This window comes from Trichosurus vulpecula, chromosome 1 (assembly GCF_011100635.1).
Source record: "Trichosurus vulpecula isolate mTriVul1 chromosome 1, mTriVul1.pri, whole genome shotgun sequence".
Classification (NCBI taxonomy): domain Eukaryota; kingdom Metazoa; phylum Chordata; class Mammalia; order Diprotodontia; family Phalangeridae; genus Trichosurus; species Trichosurus vulpecula.
The window spans coordinates 345558471-345570797 of NC_050573.1; the positions used below are offsets into that span (position 1 = coordinate 345558471).

The window sequence follows — 12327 nt, forward strand, 5'->3', positions numbered from 1 at the left end:
TCAGTCAGGTCAACTTTCATTTATCAAGTGTCTGTTATAGACCGTTGTTTTTAATACCTAGCATTCATAGAGCATTTTGAACTTTGTAAAATACCATACATATGTTATCTCATTTGACACTCATGAAAGCACTGTGATAAAGCTGCTATTTTTATCCTCATTTGAAGAAGATTATACTTTTTGTAGAGTTCTCTGCAAGATTTTTGAAGAATTGTGCATTTTCAAGAGATTTGACACCTTTTAAGTTATTCAAATATTGAAACCTGGCTTTTTTATTTTACTTTATGCTTTTAGGAAGAAGATTCCCAAAGTATATCTAGAAATGTATCATTAAAATAACTGCCATGTTTTTAAGAAAGGCATCAAGTTTTGCTTTATTGGCCTAAATCTTAATTATTTATAAAAAGTAACATTACATAGTTTGTAACACAATAGTATGCCCATATGCTCCTATTTGTGTACTGGAGGTTCATATTTGTACCAAATGTACTTGAGAGGAAGAGTTGAGAAGGACGGGCAAGGAGACCAGGCAGTCTGGGAACACACTGAGACTTGGAATTTTACTAAGTAGTGTCTTTCAGTTAGTTTTTATCTCAATGATAAAAGACTACCATAATTTACTTTCTTATTTAATTCCATGTATATATGGGATGTTTAATTTGTTTCATTATTGAGTTCTGTCAGAATTTAAAAAAAAACAAATTAAAAGCTCCGGTAGTCATTGTTTAAAAAGCTATTTAATAACATAATGGGTAGCTTTATAGACTGCGAGGACTCCATTTTTCCTTACTGGAAAATTCCTGTGTGCTTTTTTTCTTGACTGCTGCACATCAATTAGAAACAAACAAACAAAAATAGTTCACCCAATCACAATTTTTTTCTAATTTAACATTTTGTTCTACGTACATTCACATGGCTCTTGGAATTCATTTGAAATTTTTTTTAAAAGTTTATTTATTTTTTATTGTTAGTTTACAATATTCAGTTCTACAAGCTTTTAAGTTGCAAATTTTCTCCTCCTCCCTCCCCTCTACCCTCTCCAAGACAACATGCTATCTAATATAGGTTCTACATATACATTTGCATTAGACATATTTTCATATTAGTCATGTTTCCAAAACAAGTTATAACCAATGGATTCAATATTTTTAAATTTTATCATTTTATTAATATTTTATTTTTCAACATTGATTTCCACAAGATTTTGAGTTACAAATTTTCTCCCCATTTCTACCCTCCCCTCATTCCAAGATGGCATATATTCTGATTGCCTCATTCCCCAGTCAGCCCTCCCTTCTGTCAGCCCAGTCTTGCCCCCATCCCCTTTCTCCTCACTTTCTTTAGGGCAGGATAGATTTCTATGTCCCATTCCCTATATATTTTTTTTCCAAGCTGCATGCAAAAAACAAATTTTAAAAAATTTTTAAGCATCTTCTTTTAAAACTTTGAGTTCCAAATTCTCTCCCCTCTTCTCTTTCCACCCACCCTCCCTAGGAAGGCAAGCAATTCAACATAGGCTGCACATGTATCATTATGTATAACACTTCCACAATGCTCATGTTGTGAAAGGCTGACTATATTTCCTTCCATCCTACCCTACCCCCCTTTATTCAGTTTTCTCCCTTGACCCTGTCCCTTTTCAAAAGTGTTTACTTTTGATTACCTTCTCCCCCTAACTGCCCTGTCTTCTATCATCCCCCTTTTTTATCCTCTTCCCTTTACTTTCCTATGGAGTAAGATACCCATTTGGGTGTGTATGTTATTCCCTCCTCAGGTTGAATCTGATGAGAGTAAGATTCACTCATTCCCCTTCACCAGCCCCCTCTTCCCTTCCAATGAACTCCTTTTTCTTTCCACCTTTATGTGAGATAATTTACCCCATTCTATCTCTCCCTTTCTCCCTCTCTCAATATATTCCTCTCTCATCCCTTAATTTGATTTTATTTTTTTAGATATCATCCCTTCATATTCAACTCACCCTGTGCCCTCTACCTATATGTATGTATATTCCCTTCAACTACCCTAATACTGAGAAAGGTCTCATGAATTACATACATCATCTTTCCATGTATGAATGTAAACAGTTCAACTTTAGTAAATCCCTTATGAATTCTCTTTCTTGTTTACCTTTTCATGCTTCTCTTGATTCTTGTATGTGAAAGTCACATTTTCTATTCAGCTTTGGGCTTTTCACTGAAAAACCTTGAAAGTCCTCTCTTTTATTGAAAATCCATATTTTGCCTTGGAGCATGATACTCAGTTTTGCTGGGTACGTGATTCTTGTTTTAATCCTAGCTCATTTGACCTCTGGAATATCATATTTCAAGTCCTTTGATCCCTTAATGTAGAAGCTGCTAAATCTTGTGTTATCCTGATTGTGTTTCCACAATATTCAAATTATTTCTGGCTGCTTGCAGTATTTTCTCCTTGACCTGGGAACTCTGGAATTAGGTGACAATATTCCTAGGAGTTTTCTTTTTGGGATCTTTCTCAAGAGGTGATCAGTGGATTCTTTCAATTTCTATTTTACCCTCTGGCTCTAGGATATCAGGGCAATTTTTCTTGATAATTTCTTGAAAGATGATGTCTAGGCTCTTTTTTGATCATGGCTTTCAGGTAGTCCAATAATTTTTAAATTATCTCTCCTGGATCTATTTTCAAGGTCAGAGATTTTTCCAATGAGATATTTGACATTGTCTTCCATTTTTTCATTCCTTTGTTTCTGTTTTATAATATCTTGATTTCTCATAAAGTCACTAGCTTCCACTTGTTCCAATCTAATTTTTAAGGTAAAATTTTCTTCAGTGGTCTTTTGGACCTCCTTCTCCATTTGGCTAATTCTGCCTTTCAAGGCATTCTTTTCCTCATTGGCTTTTTGGAGCTCTTTTGCCATTTGGGTTAGTCTATTTTTTAAGGTGTTATTTTTTTCAGTATTTTTTGGGTCTCCTTTAGCAAGTTGTTGACTTGTTTTTCATAGTTTTCTTGCATCACTCTCATTTCTCTTCCTAGTTTTTCCTCTACTTCTCTTACTTTCTTTTCCAAATCCTTTTTGAGCTCTTCCATGGCCTGAGACCAATTCATATTTTTCTTGGAGGCTTTTGATGTAGGCTCTTTGACTTTGTTGACTTCTTCTGGCTGTATGTTTTGATCTTCTTTGTCACCAAAAAAAAGATGCTAGAGTCTGTGTCTCAGTCTGCATCCTTTTTCACTACCTGTTCATGTTCCCAGCCAACTACTTGACCTTCGAGCTTTTTTCAGGGTATGACTGCTTGTAGAGTAGAGAGTACTTTGTCCCAAGCTTTGGGGTCCAAGCACTGCTGTTTTCAGAGCTACTTCTAATCCACCATCAGCCCAGGCTCTGTCACATCAGCGCACCTCCTCCCCCAACAACTGCCAACCAGGACCGCAATGCAGATCCAAGTAGGGCACAGCAAGAGAACCTGCCTTTGTGCCCACAAAGCACTCCTTGCACTCCCTCTCTGATCCTCTGCTAGATTCCTCCCACCGTGTGAGCCAGGGACTTATGAAGCAGCTCATGCTGGAGCTCTGGAAGCAGCTTCAGGAGTTTCCTGCTGCTGCCACCACCACCACTGTACCACCTCTGCCACTGCCAGGGCTGGTGGCGAGACCGCTCTAAACTCAGTCCCACAGTTTCCCACTAACGTGCTCTTTGGCATTTGTGGGTTAAGAAGTTTGGTAACTGCCACTGCTCAGTCATTCATGGCCCTATGGCCTCTTTTGGCTGGCTGACTCCTGGTCTGGTCTGTCCTGGCAGGGCCCACACTGGGCTGTGCTTCACTCCCAGCACTGCATGATAGACCCTTCCCAGTGACCATCCAAGCTCTCCTGGGCTGGAGACCTGTTTCCCTCTGCTGTTTTGTGCAGCTCTAGAATTTGTTCAGAGCCATTTTTATGGGTTTTTGGAGGGATTTGGGGGAGAGCTTAAGCAAGTCCCTGCTTTCCAGCCACCATCTTGGCTCTGCCCCCTGGATTGAAATTTTTTAAAAAGAAAATTCTACTTTAAAAATACCTTTATCTATTTAAAATTAATGGAACTGAGAGTTAAACTCTTCACAGTACTGGCACATAAAATGAATTGTTTGGTTAAATTTCTTAAGATGCTGAACTCCTTATGCCCTTCTCTTATCCGGAATTTTTCATTGCCTTAAAATAAGACATAAATTGACTTGATCTGTTGAGAGCTTTATTTATAATATAATAATCTAAGACAATATACTGTTTTATGTTATCATTTACTACTAATAGTACATTTTGGGTAAAGGGATGGTACATAAAGAATGAATAAACTTTTCCTGAAATCAGTAAACTAAAAAATAAAAAGGATGGAAAACCACTCAGCGAGCCAATGAGAATCATGAATAGGATAACAATTTTCAGTCTGGGTAATGTTGGTTTAGTGTTCTGTGTCCCAGACTATTACATCCAAATGCATGAGATAGTTTTTATTTCATAGTATACTGTTAGTACCACATACCTGAATTTGTCATATAACATGTTGATTTGAGATAATTGGTTAATTTCTTCATAAATCACTCTTCATAGATGCTTTAAACTCACTTTTTTTCTTCTTACACCTAGAAAATGGATCTATCCTCAGTTCTCTAAAATTTCATCTCTGTACCTCTCGAATCAGAGGATAAATTTGGGGAAGTGTAGAACGTTGCAGCTCTCTAACTGCTTGGGAGAGAGAAACTGACCTAATTCTTTAGCTTATTTTTGCCTACGCTTTTTCCTCTATGAAAACTGGTGATGTACATTATTACTGCCTATTTATATCTTAGGGTGCTATGAAGATCAATGAAAATGTTTAAGTACTTTTATCTGTTCAAAAGAGCAGCATTATTTGATAGTAGACCAGCCCTCAATGACTTCTGCAGTTAGAATCCCTGGTTGGATTTGATCCAATGGAATTATTTTTTCATGCTGGGAAGGGTCCTTGGCCTCTCTAGTGTACCTCACATATATTGTTTTTCCTCTTCTCTGCTTTTCACAATTGAAAGATAAAGTGGTTGCCTCTTTTGTATTCCTCTAGAGACCTGCTTCTTTCAGAAGGACCATAGATCTTACTTTAGTTTGTGTGAGTGACCCAACATCTGGGAATATCAATTTTTTATTCATGTTAGACAGGTTTCTTTCTTTTTGTAACCTTTAACTTATACGGGTCATAGACCTAAACTGTGATGGATCAAATTGTCTAATGGGATTTCAGTTTTCTATTGTTGCAATATAGGTAAGAAATTCCCAAAGTAAAATGTTACCTGGTATTTTGTGGTAACTTGAATATGGTAAAGTATAGATTGACTATAGTTTAAATTGTAAAAGCAATGATAAATACATTAGATGTCCATATTCATGCTGAACTGTATTGGATGATTTAATCAATTTAAATAAGCAATGCCTAGCACTTTTGGAATTTACAATTTGATATCTAAAAGACATTATAATAATTTGGAGATACATATGAAAACAAAATGTATATACATGTTAATAAAGTAATTTTTTCTTGATTACCTGCGATTTTATCAGTGTATGGAAAGTCTTTTTGCTGGTGCATTTTGGCAATTCCTTTGTGCTTTATAGTCTATAGACTATAAAGAGAGCTACCTGAGATACAAAGCAATTAAATGACTTCTTCATCGTTACACAGCTAGTATTTGTCAGATGCAGGGCTTGAACCCAGGTCTTTTTTGCATGAGGCATAATTTAAATATAAAATACTTTTTGATGATTTTGTGAGTCAGTATGGTGGAACAGAGTCATCTTTGGTGTAGGAGAGAAGAAGCTTAGCCTGTAGTCCCAGCACTACCATTTTACTGTTATGTGAAGTTGGGTATTTAAGGATAAACACAGCAAGCATTTATTAAGGTCCTTTGGTGTTCAGTTTGCTATGATTGGCCTAGGAGGAAATACAAAGATTGAGTGAGACATAGTCCTTTTCTCTATGTACTTTAAGACCCAATAGACAGATAAAATACTATTAAAATTACTCTGTCAAAAGTATAAATACATAACAGAGGTACAAAGTGCTATTTAAAGTCCCATTGGGGAAAAGATATTATGAACTTGGAAGATCAGGGGTAATGTCCTAGATCTGAGTAAATGAAGATTCATCTGCAAAAAGTAATAGGTAAGTTATAAAGAGGTAGGCTTTTTTTGGGTGGATGGAGATTAAATAGAATAAGATATTTTGAAAAAATATCTTATAGGCATTTGGAACTATATTATGGAGTTCAAAGAAGAGCCCAGGTGTAGAGGTAAAGGATTAGGATTCATCTGGGAAGTGATAGTTGAAACAGCGGGAAAGAATGGGTATTTGCCAAGGAGAAATTTTAGAAAGAAGAGGGCTAAAGCTAGAACCTTAGTGAGTATTTAGCTTCATGAGTTCAGAAAGAGGATAGAGGCTTACAGAATGAAAAGGAATAGTAGGAAAATAATCCTAAAAGTGGTGTAGAAGGAGAATCAGGACAGTAAAGTATCTCAGAAAATAATGGTCAATAGTGGCAGATGCTACTTAATGTAAAAGGAGGAAAAAGACTGAAATAAGCCATTGATCATTAGTTACTTTTGAGAGAACAATTTCAATATAATGTAAGGGCAGAAGGTAGACCAGAGTTGAAGAGAATGGGTAATGAGAAAGGGGAGGTTTGGATATAAACAACTTTTGAAAGATGTTTGAAATGAATGGGAACAAGAATGGAACTGGATGAGGCTTCATGGTGTGGTGAAACGAACACACTGACTTTGGAGGTAGAGGAAATGGTTTCACATTCTGGTTTTGTGATTTACTGTACATGTGACCTTTGGCTAGTCATTCATCCTCTATGGACTTTAGTTTTATTATGGTAAAAGTAAAGGATGAGCCATGAAGCTCTTTCTAGATCAGTGTCAAGGGGTGGCTTTTTAATATTAAATTAGCCTTGTGCAGTTTTATGCTTGTGAGGAGGTGCCAGCAGCTGAAGATTCAGAAGAGAGAGGGAATGACTGCTGAACAAGGATTCTGAAGGAGGCAGAAATGAATGGGACCAAGGTAGAGGGCAGAGAGACTAGTCCAACCTCCAAGCGAGTTAGTATGTTGGTTCAGTACAGTTGAAATGATGGTGACTCTCCTTTGTCTGCTTCTAGTTTCAGAAGTCAGGAGTGCAGAGAATGCTTCTGACTCTTGTCTTCACTGTCATGGAGGTCACCAGGGCTATAGGTTAACTACCCCTGCCCTAGCATGCATGATCATGTTCTTTGTTTCTCTGTAGGTGCTAGTCACTGGGTCACTTTCAAAGGAAAGCAGTCTTCCCCAGAGTATTGGTCTCTGTGGTATGCCTGCATTCTTCCCCAGAGGGATTGGTTCATTCTTTGACTTTTGTATAAATGTTTGTGTTAGAAATCTTGCCTCCTACATACTGCTTGACTGAATAGAAATAAACTCTCAAATGCTTTACGTTTTGAACACATCATGACTCTTCTCTGTACTGGTATAGAAGCCTCAGAGCCTCTTATAACAAATCTAGCTCTTCTTATTATTAATTTGTTTACACAGGTCACTCACTATACGCTCATAAATTGGTTAGTCTACTGAATACAATGTGAAACTGCAACCCTGTTGAGTATGATAATGGGAACTCCATTGTAGCCAACATAATGCTTTCTGTTTCTGAAGGGAGAAGTTGTCGCAGTAATGATCCTTGCCCAATTATAATGTACCTCATCCTTCTTATGATGTCATTAATACCTTATCAGAAAATAATAACCTCTCCTAGGCTCAGTTTTCTCATCTGTAGTAATACCCATTTCTAACCCATTTGGAGAAGTGGCCATGAGCAAGCCAACTTTTTCAATGCCCCAGAAAATTGTCTAAGGCTATATGTTGTACAGCAGATGAATAAGTAGCGGGAGCTGCCTCACCAGGCATTCCACACACCAATGGAATTACATGCCTGTTTTTAAAAAACACTTATTTTATACTTATAGTGTGCTTGGCACATACTAGGCCCTTCAAAAATATTTGTTTGAGTTGATTTATAAGGAAAGCCCTTTGTGTAAACTAAGATACAAAGGCAGAGAATTCAAGGCATGCTTAATAAATGCTGGCTGATTGATACTTTTCAGATGCACTTATTATTTTCTCATTTGTGTTGCATTTGTCTATATACAAGTCCAATCAGGTTGACTACATTGTAGGTTTCTCAAAGCTAGGCACTCTCTCTCTCACTGGTACTTGTACATACCTCAGAATTTGGCACAATATCTTTTACATGTTGTTGTTGTTTAGTCATTTTTCAGTTGTGTCTGATGCTTCAGGACCCCCTTTGGGGTTTTCTTGGTAAAGTGGTTTGCCACTTCCTTCCCTAGCTCATTTTACAGATGAGGAAACTGAGGCAAACAAGGTAAAGTGACTTACCCAGGGTAACATAGATATTAAGTGCCTGAGGCCTCATTTGAACTTAGGTCTTCCTGACACCCCATGTACTACCTAGTAAACCCTTAATCATTGTTGCATGGATGAGATCATATCAAGGGATACAAAGACATGTCTGTCTAAGTTTTTGAAGACATAATTAGGAAGACAAGACAGACATTCAAAAAGAAGAAGGATATAATGTGGGCATAGGCAGAGTGTTAAATGATTGGGATCAGGCAGTAAATACCACATCTGAGAGGAAAGTGAGGACATTGAGGACCAACACTGGGGAAGGCTGGGTAGAGGAAGAAGGACCTGGACTGAGGCAAACAAGGCTAAGTGACTTGCTCAGGGTCACATAGCTTTATGACTATATGATTATGTTTAGAAGATTGTACAGTATTTGGAAAATAATGCTGTCAATTGATACATGTGGTTCTTCTAGTGTCAAAAACTCCTTATCTATAAGATCACCTAAGAAGGGAAGGGTTGTAATCAACATCCCCGTAGGGAGTTCCCACATAGATGAATTCATGAGTCCATTGACATAATTACAAAGATAATTCTTGATGATCTAGGTATAAATTATTATCTATTTAATTTATTGTGCATAATTAGTTTTTCCTCCAAGGATTATATTCCTCTTACACTAACCAGAATCCTCTCTTCTTTCTTTGCCCTGCTGGTAATATATTCCTGGAGTGCTAACAATTTTACTGGTAGTCCAAACAACGTATAATGAAAATAACAAGCTAGCTACTGCTAAAACAGGAGAATTTTTTAAAAAGACATATATAATCCAGTCTAAAGCCAAGTTTAAATTACTATACATGTATTATCTGATATCTCCTGACATCTCTCTGACATAAGTTGTATTCCTTAGTAACATGGTATAATAGAAAGTCAGTAGTGCTGGATGGAATTCTGCCTCTCCTCTTCATTAGCTATGTGACCCTATGCAAACAAAACAGAGCAAAACAAAAAACAACCAAAGACCCCTTAATTATTGTGTCTTTGTCTCTCATCTACAACATGAGGATAACAGGATTTGTACTATTGCCCAGGGTTCTTGTGAAGAAAGCTCTTTGTGAATAGCACTAGGTACAGGTGAATAATTATTGTTTCCATTTGGACATGTGATTTCTTCAGTGTAGAGAACTTTTGGTGAGGAAATCCCCCCTACCAATGCACATTAGCAGTTCTTCAGCAATTTATAGTCATAGTACACTTCTACACAGAGTTATTGCTATTCACAGTGGAGAAATAAGGGTGGAGTTTTTTTTTCATTTTCACACAGTTAACCTAGAATAAACCCACCAAATGCTTATGTCCTCCTGTAATCAAAGTCTAGCACAGAAGGGTTTATTACTACAGAGTTTTAACTATGGAATTGCCATTACATGGCTAATATATCATGATAGGCAGTTGCAAGCTGAACAACCTTGTATAAGCTTCTTAAACCCACTGAGCCTTAGCTTCCTCATCTGTAAAATGATGATAATACTGTGCTACTAACCTCAGAAGTTTGCTGTGAGGAAATATTTTATAAATCTTAAAAAATACTTAAGAATATATTGCTACTACTCATTGTTCAACATTGAAGGTTGACTTATTTTTCTGTCTCCTGACACTGGAATCCAAACTTTCACAGGGCAAAGAAAATAAATAAATAAAATAGTGGTGCCATCAAACAGTATGGCATCCATCAGCTTTAGGCAGTAAGAGAGTCCCATGCCAAATGAAGTGTACATAGAAGCAGTGTGTATTAGAACTGGTACAGTTTTGAGGCTGTTGCTGTCTTTCCCCATCCCCCTTAATGCTAGTAATGTTTTCCTCTGAGATAATCTCCATTTTTTTTTACCCTGTATATATTTTGTATGTACATAGTTGTTTGCATGTTTCTCTCTCATTAAAATGTGAGCTGACTTTGTCACACTATTTAGAAGCTGGAAAATTGTAGAGCTTCAACAGTGATTTAATCCAGAGGTTCCAAGTTACAAAAATGGCTAATTACAGCAAGAGGAGCTAATCAATTAGAACAGAGAAGACTACCTCTTCATAGAGCAGTATCATAGAGTCTTTGACAAGTTTTAAGATTATATACCTACTCAATATAAGAAATCAGTTTCCTTTTTATACTCTATATTCATAGCATGACATCCATCAGTTACTGAGAAATACGTGAGTTGCACATCAATTGTTTTCTTGCAGTTTGTGTTACAAGGAAAGTGAAGCTCAAATTGGTACATTTTAGCATTAGGATAAGATATATACTGCCCTCCATGTTTCAATAGGATCTTATTTTGTACATCAATTAAAAGTAAAAGTTGTAATTATCTTTGTCCATTTCTATATTTTGCAGAAATTACCTCTTCAGGTTGAAACTTGAGGATTTGACGCTGATCCAGGTAGGGGGAACATATTTTTTTTTATCTTCTGCCTTGTCTACTTCAATTAACTCGCTTGATGTATGTAAGAGGTATATAAGCCATCAATCAAGGGATAGAGAGGTTTCAAAACCACAGTGGGCTTGGCAGCTCTTTCCCTTCTCTTAGGTGCTCCTCATGATGTAAGTCACAGCACCCGTTTTAAGTCTAGATTAGCTTTTGACCCAAGCCAGGCAGATCTGTCACTGCCTCACTTGTACAACTGATTTATCCTTGTTTTCATTAATGAAAGGTAAAGGTAAATGATATTCAACAGGTTTCTGGGAGGTTGGGTCTTTCCGTTTTCATTTTAGAATTATTTTTCCTTGGTAGGAAACATCTTGTCAAGGTTTTGTTGTGAAACCTCTTCTATATACTTAAAAAAGACATAATTGATTTTCTTTTGTAATGATAATTAAAGGAGTATTCCACCTCTGTAAGAATGATGGAGAAAAAGGAAGGTTGCACAGCTCACTATCTGCTTCCTCTGAATTGTTGCTTGTAGTCATTAGAGCTTGCAAACCTGGTACTAAGGCTTTGAGAAGTAATTAGAAAGAAGCTCATTTCCCCATTTGCTTTTGAAAAATAGGAGCCTGTTAAGTTGAAGACTTGCACAAACTCCATCATTTATTCACATGGATTTTAAAATTGATCCCTAACTACAAAGCATGGTACTTTAGACAATATATACAAGTAGTTACTAGGTAGTTTCTTCTTCTTCTTCTTCTTCTTCTTCTTCTTCTTCTTCTTCTTCTTCTTCTTCTTCTTCTTCTTCTTCTTCTTCTTCACATGGGGCTGAATGAGATGACCTTTTTGATCCCTTCAAACTCTAATATCATTTCAAGCTCTGCTGATTTTTCCTAACTGCAGAAAAAGATTAAGTCAAAAGCAACAAAAAATCCATCTGTCCTAATATTCTCAATGCTATGTTAAAATTAATCACATAATCCTTGTAATTTGGTTTACAACTTTACCTTTGAATTGACTGTGGTATGGATTATTTTAAAGCTATGGCTAAAGTTGTGAAAACATTGTTAAACAGAATGACTCAACACTTGTTTTAAATAGGCTTTTATATATAAGGTAACTGTACTATATTTGGCCTAAATACCTGTTGCATAGTGATACACTGTTACTAGCATTCTATATGATTACCATATTTTCAATAGAATTCAGCTCTATCTTTGCACCACCTCAACATCATAGAATCTCAAAAGGACCTCCAAGGCCATCTAATTTTGTTTATGTTTGAACAAGAATACCCTTTATAGTATCCTTCCAAAATGGTCACGTAGCCTTTTCTTAGTGATTTATAGTTAGGAGGAACCCATTACTTTCTGAAGCAGCCAGTTCTACTTGTGAAGAGCTCTGCTTATGAAGAACTCTTTTTTTATATCATGTCTAGATCTCTACAACATCTGCCCCTCAGTTCTAGTTATGTCCAATGGGGCTAAGCAGAGGATATCATTGTAACCTACATCAATATTT

General features: G+C 36.6%; 1 protein-coding gene across 1 annotated transcript in view; it reads left to right on the top strand.

Annotated features, from left to right (window-relative positions):
- Positions 1–12327, top strand: part of SEMA5A (semaphorin 5A) — a 464624-nt gene that overhangs the window by 56354 nt on the left and 395943 nt on the right. The window contains exon 3 of the mRNA XM_036757261.1: positions 10776–10821. Coding sequence (XP_036613156.1) covers positions 10776–10821 — 46 coding nt within the window. The remainder of the gene's footprint in view (positions 1–10775; positions 10822–12327) is intronic.